Source organism: Silurus meridionalis, chromosome 9, assembly GCF_014805685.1.
Source record: "Silurus meridionalis isolate SWU-2019-XX chromosome 9, ASM1480568v1, whole genome shotgun sequence".
NCBI classification, from domain to species: Eukaryota; Metazoa; Chordata; class Actinopteri; order Siluriformes; family Siluridae; genus Silurus; species Silurus meridionalis.
In genome coordinates this window covers 26,384,675-26,405,121 of record NC_060892.1, presented here as the reverse complement: position 1 = coordinate 26,405,121, position 20,447 = coordinate 26,384,675, and the positions used below count along the sequence as shown (strand labels likewise).

The 20,447-nt window shown below is 40.9% G+C and overlaps 1 protein-coding gene across 1 annotated transcript in view; it reads right to left on the bottom strand.

Annotated features, from left to right (window-relative positions):
• LOC124391628 (ephrin-A2-like) overlaps nt 1-20,447 on the bottom strand; it is a 95,044-nt gene extending 74,597 nt beyond the window's left edge. The window contains exon 1 of the mRNA XM_046858321.1: nt 19,043-20,447. Coding sequence (XP_046714277.1) covers nt 19,043-19,179 — 137 coding nt within the window. The 5' untranslated portion in view covers nt 19,180-20,447. The remainder of the gene's footprint in view (nt 1-19,042) is intronic.

The window sequence follows — 20,447 nt, the reverse complement described above, 5'->3', positions numbered from 1 at the left end:
TTGCCAAATAAATCACCGAAACAAAATGACGACAAAACGGCTTCAACGAGGAGGAAAAGAACAGCGTTATGGAAAAATCCAAGGCTGAAGAATCATCGATCGGTTCCTCAGAACTGCTGGGTTTCACTGTCGTCTCAAAGTCTGTTTAATGACCTTTTTCAATCTGTGGCTGAGAGTCCGGCCGATGCAACGTCTGCAAATAGCTTTAATTAAAGGAGAGGAGCGGAGCGGCGTTTCCAACGTGCAGTGGGGTGAACTGCTTACGCTCGCTCTGGTCAGGAGGTAATGGAGCGGAGTAATCAGGTAAACTGATATTTTATTCCCTCTCTGGATTTGTTTACACCACAGTGGCGTCGATGTGGAAGAAAAAAACTCAATCTGAATATAAAAGATAAACACTGTGGTTACGCCGGAGCTCTTTTAGACCTCGAGGAGCAGGAAGTGATTCACTCGAAGATGTTTAAATGAAATAAAATGATGCATTTGTAGGTAATAAATCCAGATCCTGACAGGTTTGCTGTTGGAGTTCCTGAGACGACTCCCTGTGCCATCATTTAGTCTACAATCAGAAAAAGAAGCTTGAAATTAACGTCTGGATGAAACTTCAACATCAAATTAACGACCCCAGAATTAAATACGAGTAACGGTTCACACGTGAAGCCAATTCACGTTACACACCAAACCGGAAGAAAGGAATCAGGAGTGTTGGATTGTTCAGTAGATGTAAAAGCTCCTCTGAGCGATTTTTTCTTCATTGCCAGTGATTTATTTTATTGTAAATACTGTAAAGGCTGTAAAACTGTGATCAAAAATACATTTCAAAAAGCACAGAGTCAATTCATCTCAGTGAAGCTCCACCTTTTACTCTTCCTGATCTGGAGGAACTGAATAAACCCTCACTATTGCATTATTCGATTTATTTATTTATTTGTGGCCATCGCCCCGGACTTCCCAAAATCTTCCTGCAGCCTTTTCATTTTCACTCCGAGCTCCGTAGTCGCTGAACCATTTCCATAATCTCCATTAACCACTTCAAATGGGTCCTTTAAGAGCACTCCAATTTACATAATCCCATTAACTCTGTGGTTACTGCGCTGCCTTTTACCACGTTCCTGCACAACATCCCATCGAAAAGTTAGAAAAAGAATGCTAAAAACACACCGGGAATGGGATTTCTTTCTAGCCAGGATGTGATACAAGCTGTTTGTGACCTTCCATGAGCAGCATCAGCCACGTTCAGCTCCAGCGTTCGCTCTCAGAGGAATGAAAAGCGTCTACAAGTTTTCCATTCGAGTAATAAAAAAAATAAACAAGAGCAAAAGTTCTCTGTTATAATACACCTTTATTTACCTCACTGGCTAATTACCCGCTCCTTCATGACTTTTATTAGGAGTGTTGAGGCGGCGGTGAGGAAACCCGGCCCTGTGGGTCGCCCCTGTCGCGCCACATTATCATTTAGGCCCAATTACGCTCTCGTTAATGAACTATAAATTGGATTGCTGTTCCTGCTGCTGCTCGAGCTGGAATTTGTGTTAGAAAGCGCGTTCAATAACAGTGATGAAAAGTAATAAAAGGAAGGAAATGCGCTCGAAGCTGATTCGACTGTACGATGCAGGAAGACCTTCGAGCAACTTAATTTCATATGCAGTGATGATGCTCAGTAAAGAAATATATAATTAAAGATTCGGATTGAATTATTGAAGAAAAGTGGTGTTATAGTCTGTATGCTGATGGATTACAGTGTAATTGTGATCATTTAATACGGAAAAATATAAACAGATTAAAAAACGCTCACAGATACGGCAAAACCAGTAGCCCAGGGGGCGGAGTCAAACCGGAGGGCGGAGTCAGAACAGGGGGCGGAGTCAGACCAAAAGTTCAAGAACTTTGTCTTATTTTGTATGTAAATCTTATAGTATTTTTTTTTTTTTATTTATTTTTACTGCATAGTTTATATTCAATATTTTTATTTTATTAAAATTTTATATTCTATTTACATTTCTTCAGTATTGGACAGTCGTAAAAAGAATTTCACAGTCACTCTGTATGAATGTGTATGTTACTGTTTCAGATTGGATAAGTGACTCCTATGTCTGACTCCACCCCCATGTCTGAGACTCCACCCCCTGGCCTGACTCCACCCCCTTGTCTACTGGATTTATAGCGATTTGTTTGTAATAACACATTTCTGTTTTTAGAGTGATCTCAAATTGATCCTTTTTTCTAAGTGGGAGGAGTCAACATTCCTCTCTTCCTGTCAATCAATTAATATACAGGAAAGAAAGAGTGTCGGAAAAAAGGTCAGTAACGAATGTGAGTAAAAACACACTCATTTTATATTGTATTTACAGCTTTGTGTTTGCTTTTACACTCTGGGTATTTTCACAGCTGCCGTATCGGATTTTGCTCAGCACATACACACCAGAACATTTTCCCAACAAATTCCCAAACATTCCGACTCGTCAGTTACTCGTTTAATCTACAACTAGAAGTTCGACGTGAACGAGGGACATGATGATGTCATGAACAGGGCGAGATTTTACACCGTAACATGCATCATATAATTCTCTCTTTACACACACACACACACACACACACACACACACACACACACAGTACAAAGTGTGATAAATGAGAGCAGCAGTGCTGCACCTGTACAGTAACAGGATGTGAGGAAACGTATCAGAAAGTGGATATTGCGACGGTGCAGAAGATAAAATGCTGCACAGGACACTGGTTGAAAGTGGATTTTTTTTCCCCCTTCATTTTCTTCTTCTTCTTTAATGGTACGGCTCCACGGCCAATCAATAAGCAATCTGTTAAGGTTTTAGCCAGAGAAAATGCTCTTAATAAAGACTCCCCTTGGGCTCCACTGTGAGCATCAGAGAAACTCGAGCAACAACAGATGCCCGCTGCGGGACCGACGGCTACCTGTGTAACCCACGCCGGCCGCGCGGTAGAAGGACGATAATTCACACCACTGTGCTCCTGACGGGTTCCTGGCCAACGCCTGTGATGGAATTTTCTTAGCTCTCGGATCAGATTTCAGATTCCCAACACCCCTCTGACACGCAGCCCAGCCCTCGGTCCGGAAAAAGCAGAGAGGAAGAAAGACCCGACACACACGTGACGAATCTGAAACACACACTGTACACGCACACGTGTTCGCTGTAAATCAGTGCGCATTAATCAGCGGCGGAGATCTGAACTCGTTAAAGGGCATTTTTTTATATTTATAGGTATTACAATTATTTTTACATTAACACAAATAAACTTTTTATTGAATCTGGAAAAATTATGTTAAATTAAATAATTAAGAAAGAAAGAAAGAAAGAAAGAAAGAAAGAAAGAAAGAAAGAAAGAAAGAAGATTTGAGAATAATTATTATTTAGCTTATTGGCGCTTCTGAATTCTTGACTCTGATTGGTCAGAAGGTTTTGAGTTATTTTTTGTTATTATTATTTCAGCATCTTTTCTCTGCCTTTCTCTTTATTATTGTTACTTAAAATATGAAAAGAAAAGCAAAAAAGCAGAAGTTATACACCGATACACGGGCCATAACGTCACAACAGCCAGGAGACATCTGGTGCAGCTTAAAGTCAGGAGATGTTTCTTCATCATTTCTGGAATGAGTCTCCAGTGTCAGAGATTCGTAACTACATTAAATCTGTTCCTTTGCGTTTTCAATCACAGAAAAGTCAAGCAGCAGATTTTGTTTAAATCATTTCAAACAAAAAGGATAAACAGGATGTCAAAACGAATGATGCTTAGAGCCGCTTTAACGTCTCAAAATAAACGTGACAAACTATGACGTGTTAATCACAACATAAAGAACAATTCACTGACCAACTGCTGCAGAATGAAATCTTTTAGTGTCTTTAAATCTGCTCTGAATTCCTACTTTTTTTGAAAAACATTCGATTTTTTTTTTTTTTTATGTTTATTTTAATTATTTATTGTATTTTTTATTCTTGGAAAGCACTTTGAGATGTGACTTTGAAAGACGCTATATAAAAGAAAGATGATGACAATAATAATAATAATTATTGTAATATAATAATTTAAAATATAATTATTATTATAACCAGCCAATCAGCAACATTTATAGCGTTTCAAATAGCTGACTGTATACACCCCCCCCCACCCCCTCCCCCACACCCCCCAAGGGCCAATCAGGAGCCTGGAGAATCTGAACCTGCAACAATAAAGGAAGCTTTACTTTCACGCAGAACAACTTCATAAACTTTTCGCTGGAACAGCACAAAACGCTGGATACATAAATACCAGGGACACAAAAATGACACAACAATTCAACACGGACCCCGAGCGCTTTACAGCGGAGCTCCAACACGAACTGGGCAACCAATTAAAGACGATGTGAAGGCCTGAGGCAGTTCTAATACTCTCCATCTCTCCTGTCCATGCAGGCTGAGTGCTACTTAGCAGAGTGCTAGGAGAGCGTTTCTTCTAAACAGGCAGGAGAGAGCGGGCACAGTGCCCTCCTGAGACGCAGAGATTAAGGGCAGCATTAAGCAGCCTGCTGCTGTGTTCCAGCGCGACCCGCCCTATTAAACAACGTGAAACCTGACACGGACGTGAACGCAGAAAGACGAATACGTGCTACGGCACGTGCTCTAAACACAACGACTGTTTTTACGATCTTGATTTTCATTTCTAAATCGATATACATGGTGCAGAGCGGATATTACGGGAACACTGATACGGCTTTTGCTGAGCGGCTCGTTGCTACCTGCGTATACATTTCAAGTAAACTCGTGTTCCCATGACACATAATCCATACATGATGGACTAACAGTGCATTCTTCTTTAACCGCCACATTAGACACAAGTAAGTCTGATAGACTGGGCTTTTGAAGTGATCCGAGTGCCCACTGCACTTTTAGTGGTTACACACACACACACACACACACACACACACACACACACACACGGAGACCATCCACATCCTCCAAAGCTGTTCAAGCTGATCAGCCATGCAAACCGGCTCAGCTAGCAAGTCATAGTTTCTTTGAAAGAAAGCGTGAACAAAGAGCCTTCAGCTCCCCTCGTCGTGTCCCCATACCTGAGTCTTGTCTCTGCTTTAATTACACCTCTGAAGAGTGTAAACGTGAACCTGAGGAACCCACACGCTGTGGACTGAGTCAGCAAATCCACTTTCTATGGGAACTCCTGTTAATTGCGACTCCAACAGGGATGACGGAGCAAGAAAGGAATGGGAGGTGGAAGTGGAGGGGATGGACTGCTGGACCACTGAAATCCTTTTAGCTAAAGCTAATGTGGCAGAAAAGACTCTTCCAGTGGAGTCTCTCTCAGTCACTTTAATCCCTGTATGTGGAGCGACAAAGAGTTCAGTCGCCTGGTGCTTCCGAGGATTCCCTAATTGCCCATTCCTCAGGCAGATTACACCGAGCCCCTGGTCACTGCGATTTCCACCTGTAGGTCGGTCCTGATCCTCCACACTGATGCAACACCAACCGTCCACTCACTACTCAATAGAAAACATGGAAGTGTCATTTTTCTCAAACGGTGAGAACGGTTCCTCGAAGCCCCTCCTATGGTGGCGACGGCCTGGAATTTTTTACTTCCAAAATAAATTTTCCTGCTTGAAATCAGGTCCTGTAACCTCCCTTGCGAAAGTAGCAAGAAAACGCATGAACGTAGTTTCGTCTTCAGCTTCTAGAGGAAAAATAAAGCTTGAAACACACATAATTCACTTTTACGCAGATTTTTTGTTCTATAATCCTCATGTACTCTAACGCTGCTTTGAGACCATGTCCATTATGAAAAGTTTTATAGAAATAAACTAGAACTAAGAACCCGAGACAAAGGAGAAGATCTTTAGTGACTCGAGCAGGAGCACAAGACCAGCATAAGTATCTCGCTTTTGCATTTTGTGCACAACTGAAAAACAACTTGCTCTAACAGCGACATATCACGACCTCTGGAAAACTCTGAACGAGTATCAATCAGAACATTAAGACAAACTGCACAGAGAAGAAAAAATCCATGAGATAATCTTACAGCTACGCTTCTTCATGCTAATCTAAAATTCACCCGCGAAGCTAATCCAACCGTTTCAGCCTTTCCTGTCTTCTCACCAGGCCTTTTCATCCTAGCAGTTTTCCACTTTGGTACAGCTGTCCTCCAGTCACCCTAAACCATCTCCGTTACCCGCTGATGGGTGTTGGCTCTGGAAAGCTCTTTCCATGGATAGTTCATCATAGGAAACCCATTTAAAAAAGCACATCTTGAAAAGTCCTTCGCTTTAGGTGTGGTTATGAATGCTGATAATGAGCCGTGAAATTCTTCCCTGTCCCGAGTAGACGCTGAGATAGCAGACAGTGGCTTTTTGAAAAGAAAAAAAGAAAAAAACGCTAAGTGCTTGGACACCTGGTGAGCAAAGTAGTTACCCAGACAGCTGCCAAAAGCTTTTGGAGAAGAGAAAAAATATACCAACACGCATGACTATTAAACAACATGCAAGGCTGAGAGGCTATTTTCTGTGCACGCTGGTAATTGTGTGCACCGAGGTATAGTTTATGGACGACTCTGACTGGGCTCTGGGACTCACAAATGTCATGCTTACAGCATACACATGCTTATTTGTCTATGAACAGATATGAAAAAGAATATCCAGAGGATGCACAGAAACGGAATAGATAGCCAGACTAGCGTGAAAACAGATGCGTGGGATTTCTCGCAATAAGGATATCAACGGTCCTGAAATCTGAAATGTCTGATTAGTTTTGAAAACTGATGCTGAACAGGTCAACTGGTCCGTTTGCAGATTTCTCCGAGAACCAAATACGTAGCCCTCGTCAATCCAGACCAACTATTCACTCCCATGGAGACCAACAAAGCTCACCAAGGAACCTTAAAGCCTTCTGGAGGAGTTTCTCCTTTCAAGAGTAAATCCTGGAATTAAAGATATAGTTCTATAGGGTGGGTTTTCTCTTCAGCCTCTTAAAAGACTGCGATCCTCCTTCTGGCCATTGACTCTTTTCAGCCAGAAAGTAAACAGCTATGTTAATGCAATGGAACACACTTTCCAACACCCCAATTCACAGGGTTCTGAGGGTTCACACCTCATGCCTTATGATATGTGTTTTTATATATACGCACGCACACACACACACACACACACTCCTCCCATATACATCTTAAAAATCTCAAAATATCTTAAATAGTTTTTTTTAAATCTTTTATCCTGTAGACGTTTTTTCACTACAGTAACGTAGCTGAGGAACAGCAGAATCGATAATTGTTCCACAGGAAGGTGATCTGTAGTGACTCTTTAAATTATATTTCACATTACATTTGGAACTATTTAATGCACAAAAGCCAAAATGTTCGATTTTGAATCAATCATCAAGACAAATGCGTGTAAAACCCCAGCTCCATTATTATTATTATACATTATATTACACCAAAGGCACTTGATGCCACTCCAATGTTGGCACTTCCTCAAAGTTCTTGCACATAGCCGAAGCACTTCTTTGTTTTTTATGGCCTGTAATTTGTCTTTACAGTAGGATGAACAAGAAAAGGGCTTCTCTAATCCTATTAGTGCAGCACCTGAGCTGGAATGGCTAATCCTGTTTAAACTCACTATCCAAGCTCTATAATCCCCCCATATCCAGATGTTCAGCTGAATCCACCATCACCCAGAGGTGAGAGGGCAGTTTATCATCACAGGGTGACCTGTAGCAGCGGTCCGGTGTGGATTAACCCGAGCCCAGGCTGCAGTATTCTGGTTTGAGGAACACACAGAAGAGGAAGGAGAACGGCTTGCTTTGCAAGTTGTGGTTTTTTTTGGATCGCATGTTCTGCTGGAGAATCTGAAAAGTATCATATTCGCTGGAATATTCGACATCCCGTGTCAGTTGCTGGATAGAGTTTGGCATTGGGGCTAAATTTAGATTCTGCTCTGTTTTCTACAGGTGAAAATGGATTTCGTTTTCTCTTCTGTATCTGTAGCACTCAGAAATAACACTTAGCGTTTCCTGGCCGGCGCAAGAGCGTGAGCGCGGATCAATCCGTAATCTCAGATGGCAAACGTTTGTCAAATTGAACACCTGGTAAACATGTGGTTGAAAGCCCTGTACTTGTTGTAATGATGTGACTTGCAGTTTATACTGAAGTCTGCATTCAAACTGGACTCGGTATTAAAACGCCTGTTGCTCAGACTCTAAAACAGCGATCGATCCCTCCACAGTTTTAACATCTACACGTGAACTCAATTGGACTTGAGGACAAAATAAGATCTGTAGTATGCAGTTGATTTCTGGTAAAACTTACAGCAGATCCCTTCACTGGAACTAATATTCCCAAACAGTGTTCCAGGATGATGATGATTCTCCTGTACACAAAGCGAGTTACATGAAGGTGTGAAGATCGACCTGGAAGAACTCTAATGTGTCCTGCGCAGAACCCTGACGTCCTCAACCTCAGTGAACAGTAAAGTGCGGAATTTATCCGGATTGAGTTCTTCTTCCGAGAGTGATAATCAGGGGTGCACATACTTTTAGCCATCCATTGTGGATGAACTCATTGACCAGTAACATCGATTACCGAAGAGGTAAGAGTTATTGATGTTGGTGCTGATGATGAGCAGTTAGTTGTGTAGTTAACTGATATTTTGCTTCCTGTTTGAAGATGCTCACGAGACATTTACAGCAAAGGATTAGAACATCAGCACTTTTAAATCGTCAGAACGTTTCCTCCTGAAGCTGCGATTTCATAAACACTGTACCAAATCAGAACGTTGTGAAAGGTTCTGGTGAAGCTAGCTAGCTGTGTTTCTAGCTAACACTTCTAGTGTGTATCATGTCATGAAGGTTGTTCTTATTTAGTGTCTTGGATGATGATGAGAATCCTAAATCCACACACACACACACACACACACACACACACACACACACACACACACACACACACACACACACTTGAGATTAAACTCTGCCGGTTGTTTCGAGTTTCTTTTCAGATAGCGAAGCGTTTCTTCTCTCGGTGGGTGCAGTTTATTTCTTCTCTAAACGCTGCCGTTCTTTTGTTTCTGCTGGAGTTCGCAGTTTTTCTTTAAATGCTTCTCATTAATAGTGTTTGGCTCCATTTAGCCGTAACTGCTCTGCTGTTGTAAAGTAAAGTTACTCTGAAGGCTGAAATGCTGCGTGTGAAATGACGCCACTGACAGGATTTACATTTCACTTTCTCGTCTCGCTAAACGTTTCGGTTTCTCCGTCTGAAGCAACTCTGAAATGTTCACAGCTTCAAGCTGTGGTCCTGATGGCCTGAATACTTCACCTACACATTTAGGGTGAGTTATAGAGCATTTCTGCTCCTAACAAGCAATCAGAGTGAACACAGAGTGAACACAGCATCGTGTCCCCGAGTGCAAGTTCACAAATTGTTCTGCTATATTACTGTATTAGATCACAGCCTGGTGTTCGTGCTGACGCTCTGCTCCCAGGTTCCTTTCCCAAGCAGGACGTTTATAAACAGCAGACAAGCGTACAAGCTGCCTTCAGATCTTCTCTTAGCGCTTCTGCTTTAAAGGGAAATATAAAAAAACGTTTAAAAAACATTTCGAAAACGTATAATACTCTAATACAGCTTCAGCTTTTTTCTGCTCGTTTCAAGAAAACATTCACAACATAGGAGTCATTACATTATATATTCGAGACATTTGGTCCACACAGGAAGCTCTTAAACGTGACTTATGACACCTAAACATTCTACAGAGTTTCCTCAGTCAACAACAGATAGCGACGGGCCAAACACAGACCTTCACCAATAAGATTTATTTCCATACCTTGCTCTCGGAGAGCAGATGTTTCCACTACATGCTGCATGTAAACAAACCAGGAAAAATACCAGGCAGAGAAAAGATTCTTAAATAAAATGCCGTAAAAGGACACAAAGTCCAATAAATACCTGGGATTAAAGCAGGCGGATCTTAATCAGAACCGAAGCGTTTTTCTAATCCGTCTACTAAAGCATCAGCTTCTACATGTTGATCCTGCCATGTTTTTCTGCTCACCACTGTTGTAAAAAGTGGTTATGAGTTTCTAATCCTTCCTGTCAGATTAAACAAGGCTCCTGTGCCGTTCCTCATCAACAAGACTTTTCTGCAGATCTGCTGCTCGCTGGATGTTTTTAGTTTTCCGCACCACCTCGACTGATAAGAGAGAGCAGTATGGGAATCTGAGGAGGTTCCTCTGATACCAAGGTCACTTCTTTGCCCAATAAGTGTGAAGCTGTTTACTAGTCCGTGTGTGATTTTGTGCCTCATGACACCGCATGATGATCAGATGATCGCATGAACGATTAATTATACAAAAGCATCTGGTGAGCGTATATTCCTCCATCATGATGTTCTTCACCGCCGGTCACAGCTACAGAACGTGCAGGACAGCAACAGTGTGTTTACGTGTTCCAAACACAATCAGATAACTGGTCAAAAATGGTCAATAATCCGATGCATCTACATGCACTTAAGTAATTTGATAACGAGAAGAAACCGAGTCTACAGGGAGAAAAAAAAGTCAGACTTACGCCGTAATCAAATTTCAAGTATCAAAGCTATTAGTTTAATTACATTCTCCAGCAGTGAGGTGGAAGCGACGCCATGTTTTTCTTCAATCACGTGATCGAGTAAAGCTGCGTTGTAGGAGCGACTGTCTGTATACGTGCCACTGTTATAACGCAACGCAGGAGCGCGGTTATAAACGCATCGGTCACAGAGGATATTAATATTCTCAGACTCATTCTTTTCCATTAACAATCCCATTGTGTTTATTCCTTTCAAACCACAGCAAGTCAAATCATCACGTTTCACTGCTATTCAGCCCACAATCATGGAGAAAGATTTCTCCTGCAAGTCGTACTTACAAAGTCCACGTGAAGTCTCTCAGAACGTGCACGTGTTGGTACCATTTCTACTGAAACAGGAAGTCAAGGCGGGTCCCTTGTTAGACTCGCAGGGTTAAACCGTACTGTATCGTGGAGAGATTCGAGAAAGCATTCGATTGGATGGGAGATCTGATGAGAATCTAAAATGCGCAATGATGTCATCAGAACCGACGCTGCGTTCCGATAAAACTAACGGACTTATTACAATGTGCTTATGTGATTTTTTTATTCTGGTTTTGACCGAAAAATTATTTTACATTATGTTTTTTGCATTTTAAAATGTTGAAAAAAAAATTATATATATATATTTTTTGTACCCTGTTTTCAATTTAATTAAATTGTTTATTTTACTCAAAATATCTTCGAGATTAATTAATCTTTAAACAACACTACTGTGAGAGTCTCATTCTATTGATCTTGTAATAGAAATGTGTTTAAGAATCGTAATAAAATATAAAATTGTAATTCTAATTGCAGAAATCTTTACTGTGCAGAATAAATTAAATTAATTAAATAAAATGCTGCTTTCCTGTGCAGTCCAGACGTATTTACTAAATTAATTGAGTTCATATACTAATTATAATAATTCATTTAATAAAAAAACTCCCTTAAATTATATTTGCATTAAAGTATAAATCGTAAAAAAAAACCTGAGGGTAAATCCTGAGGGCTGCATTTCCGAAAACACAAACTTCTTTTCTATTTCATATTTTTCTTTTTTGGTCGAAGCTGAAAAATAAGCCGACTGTGTGCCAACTATGAGGAAGCAGCTCACACTCACAAACGTGCGCACACACACACACACACACACACACACACACACACACACACACACCTGCCACATTGAGGAGTGTGACTGTAAGACACACACAGTTGTTTAGATACAGAAACACCGGAGAAAAGCTGAATTGGTGAAGCTCAGGAGTGTGTGGGTTTGTGTGACCGTCCAGCTCAACTGTACATCAAACCCCGTCCCAGCTGGAGTCCACGGCTGATTGTACGCTTAGTGTTTTTAGAGGGAAAAGCTTCGGCCGTTTCAGTTCAGCCTTCCCATAACCCCGGAGCCTCCATCTCACATCAAACCTCCAGAAAACAGCGTTTCTTCTGGCTCTGAAAGAATGACAGGTTTGACACGTCTGTGATTCAGGAGAGAGAAACTCCCAGGTGAACTGGACTGCTACACGTCTCCAAGGCTTCCCTGCATTCTCCAAATCCCAAACTTTTCTCCAGTTGTTTTGAAGGTCGAAGCTCACTGTGCTCTGTGCTAAAGCAAACACTCGCTCTCTCACGCCAAGCCAGGAACATGTGGGACGTGGAGCAGTGACCACTGTGAAGATCGCCTACATATACTGTATATATATATAAAAATACACACAGTGCGGCCCAGAACTGTTTTTCCATTTAAAGCTTTTTATAGCGTTAATATTATAATACGTAAATATTACTCAAAATTCTGTACTATTTTTAGATCTCGTTTAAAAGCAAGCAAAAGTGTCCTTCAGACCAAATGATCTCAAAACATGAAGCGTGTGATCAGACATCACTGTGAGCAATCAGATCTAAAATGGACCAGAAGATTTACATTAACTTGGAGTCCATGCAGCTCAAATTCATAACCCAATACGAAGAAACCGAAACGACTACAAAACAAATACTTTAATATTTCACTCGAGTTGCTGCTGATCAGCTGGAATAAAAAATCTTTGTGTTAAATTAGAAGGATTTTTACTCAATTTGATTTTTAGACCACAGAGTGTTTATTTAATGTTTAATAATTGTTCAGAACATCTAACATTTAAAATTCTATCATCTCAAAGCCAAGACGAGAAAGTTTTAAAATCATAATAATATACCGAACAATAAACTTTTACATTTAAAATTTATTTCATTTAATTTCTTATAAATCACTTTGTCCAAAGAATGTACACAATTATATAAAATAATAATAATAATAATAATATATATATATAAATGGAGCATTCTTGAATAATAAAAATAAATTAAGTAATCATTAATATGAATATTTACAAAAATCGACTTATCACAGTCCAAAACTTTCCTCAAAATAAAATTAATTCAGGTACATTAGGTCAAAATCATTTCTAAAATCCAGCGTGAAAATAACCCTAGTTTTTGGAATTTTAGCTACAAAAACAAATACAACATACATTAATTTGAGAAATTTCGGACACTTTGGCGTTAACCAACGTGACGCTACTTACATATGAAATATTTCATTTTCAGGAAATTTCCCAGAATCCTGATATTTAAATAGAATTACGGGTGGATTTCCTGCAGGTTGGATATAATGTAGAAACATAGGTGATAATTTTGTAGTTTACACTGAAACACGTGAAGAAAATAAAAACCCTGTTTACTTTTACACGTCAGTTAAACTGCACTTTTCCGATTAATTCCCATGAAATAAAACAGAGGTCGGCGTGAGCACAGGGACCATCAGTGAAATGATGTATTTCTACAATTATTTCTACACAAACCGTTTACACGAAAATTTCTTCTTTGACTTTAAACTGCATAAATAACATTTATTGTTTCAAATCATAAAGTACAAAACTGTAAAAAAAAAAAAAAAAAGAAAGGATAGAAATCTGTCAGTGACGTATTTACACGAGTGTTAATTATCATCAGTGCTCTTTACTGTTAAATATCTTCAGCTCGTTTAGTTTACACGCTTTATCATCATCATCATCATCATCGTCTCTCATCCGTGCATCAGATAAAACCACAAAACCACGTATAGTTAAACTTTTATAAATATATATTGATGTGATTTAAATGCAAGAGCGTTTGGTTGCTTGGGGGCTCAGGAGGATGAAGAGCAGTTTGGACTCGTCTGAGATTCTGACTCGCACTTTATTTAAAACATATAAAGCAGCTGTGGGAGAGCTCTGTTCCACTTTTTCCACCATAAATAGTGTACGCTGAATAGACGAGTGGTGAGAAAACAAGCCTCAACCCCGTGAGGCTGCTTGAAAAAGCACACACACACACACACACACACACACACACACACACACACACACCAGGACTCCATGTCCAGGGCTTGATAAGCTGAGAGCCGTGTCCCGTCCCGATGCGAGTGAAATAAAACCCGTTGCAGAGACGCAACTTTCTGTCAAATCAGGACTCCGACAGCTCAAAAATCGCTTTTTTTTTGCGAGAGGGATCTCTATTCTCTGAGCACCGACATCAAATCCAGTTTGGAGTCCTCTCAGTGCACGTGACTGCCGACGTGGAAAATGAATGTGGGTCACGCATTAAAATGTATGAGAAGTGCAGAAGGTGTGATGACGTGCTGGTAGCTGCTGTTGCTGGGTATAAAAACACAGAAGGAAATAAACGCACGAACGTGTTTGTTCAAAATCTGCATTTCAGTTGAAATTTATTAAGAAATAACATCGAACGAGCGGATTTGAGTTTATCAGCGAGCGTTAAGTCGCGGATTACAGGAAAAATTGCAAAATGTGCATGGGGTCAAATTTCATATTTATCATAAATAAATATATAAATAACGTACAATCTGCAACTCAGAAGTTTTATTCCGTCTTCTAAAGCAGTGCATGAGAATATACAGAGAAAATACATAATGACGGCTATTGAATTTAATATTATCAGACGTGTGTGTGTGTGTGTGTGTGTGTGTGTATACACTTATATTTAATATATACTGTATATATTTAACCTACACCTAATATTTTTACTTTTCCAAAACCCCCAGATGGAACAAGTCGAGAAATCCAGCTGCAATTTGGCAAAAAAATTCATCCCGTCATTATTGAGTCTCTCCTCATAAATTTCTTTGACTCCCTTTTTTTCAGTTGTCCTGAAAGCCGAATACGTTCTACTCGAATGATCCTGTGTGCCCGTCGCTCGCTCTCAGGAGTGGGACGTACGATACGGACCCAATTTTGGGCCAAGCAGATAATATTACTGCAGTAAGCAAAAAAAAAAAAAAAAAAAAAACCCTGACATTCACGATGATGGCTGAGGGTTTGAGGCGGTGGACGCTCATGACTCCATGCTGCATTTCCATAACTTTGATTAACATTGGAAATGAATGCTGTGTCCTGCAGTCAGAACTCATCTCTGGGACTCGTGTTTTCTCAGGGAGGTTTTTTTATTTTATTTATTACTGACTGCTGAACTCGTCCTCGATGCTGATCGCTTCACACACCGCTTTCCTTAACGAGAGGTCCGAGAGCGTGAGGCCGGGGCAGGATACCAACAGAAAATTCACTTTTCTTATTTTTTGCGTTTGAACGGAGGAAAAAGAATCCGATTGCTACGTTTGTACGTCCAGTTTTACGTGTGATAGCGATATTAAATAAAGAAAAGCCAAGTCTGGATTCTGCGTTTAAAAAAAATACAATTATAAAATTCGTCCTTCAACTTCTAAACTTATTTTTATCCATTTTTATTATTGTTCTCTCGCAAATGAAAAGAAACGTCCTGGCTTTAAATGGTCAATGTCAAAAAGCTGCTCCTGACTCGAATTACAGAGATCAGGGTTAAAGCCAAATGTACATCTGACCTCCACAGAGCTCTGTAACTCAATTCCCCTCATACAGCAATCCAACAAATATAGTCCGGAGTCTCACAGAAACCAAGCCGACGTGACTCCGGGTCCCATCCCACAGGATGCAGTGTGTCTTTTTAAAACTGGACCCTGCTGACCGCCGTTCCCACTTAATCAAATTTACAAACCGGCGATCGTGCCGCGTCCTGCGCTACGTCCGTTTAAGTGCATTCCTGCTTCCCAGGACCGCTGCAGACGCGCGAGACCACTGGGGACAAGGAGGAAAAACTTTTAGTGATTTAATGGCTCAGATGAAATAGAGGAGATCGAGTCGGCTCTCGTGACGGTCCTGCGTGGGATTCGATCACGCAATATTATCGTAATGATGCTACTCGCTCGCCGTTTCAGTACAAAAAAAACCCCGAATGCTTTGTGACCTTGAGGGGAGCAGGTCGTGTTCCAAGCAGATGGAACACTCATTAGTGCTCAGTGGGTAATTTTAGGGGAGATGGTTTTCACACACAATGAAGAAGAAATTAAACAGTAAATCACCGCCCCCTCGACGCCATAAATTAATTACAAGGGCCCAAGTACACACGTGCAGTTCGTTTGCGCAACGTGGGCAGGATGACGGCAAAACCGCTTCAAAAATTGTTCAAATAAATAAAATAAAATAAACCCACAACGTGAGTGCGGGACATTTTCAGCAGTTTCACTGCGTTCGAAAAATATTTAATATAAGAGATTTACACGTGCAGCGGATTTCCACTCAAACAAAAACACTAAAACTAATAAACATATACATTTAATACGAATCTTTTTACACCACACGGAAAAACATTTCTTTAAAGTTCTTTTCTTCACCGAAATAAAATGCTTGTGACGTCTATAAAGCTCTAAACGATTCTCTCTGGATCTCACTTCAGCCCTGCGCTCCATTTCTTGTGTTCAGCTTCACCATTCCAGGAGAACTACACTGCTCAGACGCTTGAGAAAATGGCGGACGAAGTCAACGTTCCAGCAAAACCCAAGTGTAACGCCACCTAGAGGATCGTACAAACCAAAAACCACCACGAATCCAGTTCCAGCTCGAATGATTCTAATGTACATGAGTGTCTTCACGAAAATACAATAATATACGATAATAAATAAAACACAGACGTCGTGTCAGGACTCGCGAGGTTCTTTTCTCCGGGCGACAAAAAAAAACCAGGCAAAAATACGCAGGAAAATGTTCAATGTGACAAATTTGAACAAAACTTGATGTTTTTGTGTAAATAAAATCTTCACTGCTTATTTACTAAACTGAACGATGTCTACAGAGTTCACGCTACATCACCAGCAGACACGGACCTGAATTTAACATACTACAGGAACCTATAACACACACACACACACACACACACCCCTATTTAAACTAATTATATTCACACTAAATGAGAGTGCGTCGGCCGTGTGCTCCTCCTGCCCCAGCTTCACTCCCTCTACACCCAAATTGTGTTTTTTACCCCAAACCCTGAAAGAAAACATTACATGAAGAGCGCTTCACCAGAAGGTCCATGATCAGGTGTAACGTGAGGAGCAGTTATTCTCCAACATGAACCTCATAAACTCAGACAGAAGACAGAAAAGTCCACACACACACACACACACACACACACACACACACACTTACTGTCTATTAATTAAACAAAGTTTTTTAAAAAGTTTCTGTTTTGGACACACACACAAACACATGCGCACATCTACGCACATGTGCACAAATGTTCCTGGCACACATGTTCCTCACACACACACACACACACACACACACACACACACACACACACACACGTGTTCCGTCAGAGCTGTGAGGAGAAAAATCAGTCTAAGACTTAAAAAATTCCAAAAGTTTAGGAGGAGTCGTTTCTGGGCTTTCAAAATATAATTTCATGATCCTAAACAGTATGTGTGTGTGTGTGTGTGTGTGTGTGTGTGTGTGTGTGTACTGTAGTTAAACTGTAGATCAACTCTGCGTTCGCTGCGTGTGTCTGGATTTATGTCACTGGCAAGATTCCCTACAATGCTTCATTCGGGTTACAAATCAAAATAAATAGAAGGCCAAACTTCTTTCCTCAGTAGAGACAACACACACACACACACACACACACACACACACACACACACACTCCAAACGGCAAATTCAAGAGTCAAGACTTCAGAAACACCCACAAAACAATGATTTCAAAATTCTAACTAAACTTTATGACTTAAAGCCCTTTCTCACACACACACACACACACACACACACACACACACACACACACACACACATCACAGAGTCAAACTCCAAATATGTGGGATTGTATATGAAGCCTTGCAGACTGCAGACAAAAAGCTCAGCCTTCTGCCACACTGGAGCTCGGCCCAAGACTCTAAGCACAGTGTGTGTGTGTGTGTGTGTGTGTGTGTGTGTGTGTGTGTGTGTGTGTGATGGGGGTAGTTTTAAGATTTCATCTCACAATGCGAACCACATGGTGATCTCAGAGTAAACGTCTACGAGAAATACAACTGAATTCAGAAAACACACTTTAAAAAATTAAGATTAATTTTAAATTATATATAAAAAGATGGTGAGATTAGAATTTAATATTTTATAATTTATATTTTATATACACACACACACACACACACACACACACACACACACAGCTTTCTGTCATTAGGTGATCATTTAGAAACCTACTGATTCCTAGATTCTCCATGAGAAGCAGATCTGCACTGCTCACCTGCACACGTGAATCAGATTACACATTTAGGAATATAAATAATAATAATATCATGACGTATGCGTGTGAAAACGTTGGAACGGAGTGTGTTGAGTAATTCAGTACAGGTATGAGTGTTCCAGCTCTACTGTACTACTGTTAGAACACCAATAATAATAAATAAACTATTATAAACTATTATGCGTTTATTTCTCTCAAAAACTTTCTTGCGAAATAAAACTGAGCGTAAATGATCAAAACTCAAATCAATAAATACTCAATAATTACAGCAAAATCTTTTGGGGTTTATTTATCAATAAAGAGAGAAACTGAAGAATGAAATTTACCCCCATAATAAATAAACGTTCAGTTCAAGGTTCAGGTTTTGGAGGTTGGAGGTTCTAGCGGCCTTCTGCTTTCACAGCTGCGGAACTTTATATCCGATCAAAAGTTAAAGAAAAGTTCAATCAATTAAAAAAACCTTCAATAAATAAACTTTATAAAAAAATTGTGATTAATACTTTTTTTATTAAAAAAATGTTTTTTTTTTTAAATGATGATAAGTAAGGAATTTATTTGCATCTGAGTTTGAGAGTCGCTGCATTACAAAATATTCATATTAAATATTAAATATTAATATAAATAGTCCACTTGCCATTTGGCAATAATTATATATATAATGTTTATTTATTTGAAAATTATTAAATATTTAATTATCTTTTTTTATGTGTAATTATTTGTGTGTACTTTTTTGCACTCCGTGTGTGTGTGTGTGTGTGTGTGTGTGTGTGTGTGTGTGTGTGTGTGTGTGTAAAAGCCTGCGTACCTGGGATTGGTGCTGTTCCAGTACACAGCATATCTGTCTGAAATGATCTTGCTGTCATCTGCCCAAACTGTGACCCAAAACAGCATCATCAAAAGTGTCAACTCCATCTGATAGACACCACAGTGTCTGTCCATCATGTCCAATCTCAATCCAAACAAGTCAGAAATACTGCACAGAGCTCTTCTTCTCCCTGCTCTTCTCTCGGTGTTCTTCTCTGTCTCTCTACAGAGGAGCTGGGATCAGATGCTGCTCAGCTCACGTGCAGAAATAAAGCGTTTAATAAGAGCACTCATTGCAGTCTTCATGCAGTCTTCACTCGGGTCTCCAGGTGAGAGGAAAGTCGAGCTCCTGTGACTCGCACGAGGTTTTCTATCAGCGCGTTTCAGAGCTCATCAGTTCCCATTCAAACTCACAGCGTCAACTTGGGCACGCTGACGTCGCGCGAGCTCACACCTACAACCGCGTGCAGCATGGCCAAGCCTTATCTCCGTGCACGTGAGGGGGGGGAAATAAACCTACTGATGAAGATGAAGGTGGTGATGAAGATGATTGTGTTGGTGGTAATAGAGCGATATTAAAGATATCGCGTGTGGAGTCGGGGTGCACGCGCGGCGAGCCCTGTGCTTTTCACATCCATTCCAACTTGCGAAGGAGGAAACTTTCCTCGCGGTGGAGACAGCGCGAGCTGGAAAACACGCAAAAACACGTGCAAACGACAAGCTTGGACACTTTGTCAATGAGTGCGCCTCCTCTTCCTCCCCGTGCACACGTCCGGGTCCGAACAGAACCGCGTCAATACACTCCTGTCTCTGCGCGCCCGCGCGCGTGCGGGGGAAAAAAAACACAGCAGGAAAGAAAACACGTTATCCGGTCAGTGGATCGAGTCAGAGCGCGCGCCTGGAGGACTAGCACCGTGCCGGCTGCGCGTGTCACGTCATGTGAAAGTTGCCCCGCTCCTCGCGTGCGCTCAGTCTTCTGTCTCCTCTGTCCAGCTCCAAATCAGACGCACCGCATCACTGAAGTTCTCCTTCGTCCAGTGTTCTCCTTCCGCCCACACACACTCACACACACGCACGCGCGAGCAGCTTCTAGTTCTCACACTCAACAACCCCACAGCGACCCCGTCAACATTCTACCGAACCCTGGTACCGCTCTGCTCCTCGGTCTCGCGTGCACGCTCTCGGTCGCGCTCGGTCTCGCGCTGAGTGACTGAGTAGCTCTCCATTCACGCGCGCGCCGTGTGAGCTGCACACCGGAGGGGAGGGGCTACAGCCAGCTCCAAGTTTTCATATGCACACACACACACACACACACACAGCGATTAATGCATTCATTATAAGAATATACAGAGAAAGATTAAACATATTAAACACTGATTATATTGTTTTGCACATTAAAGCATGCA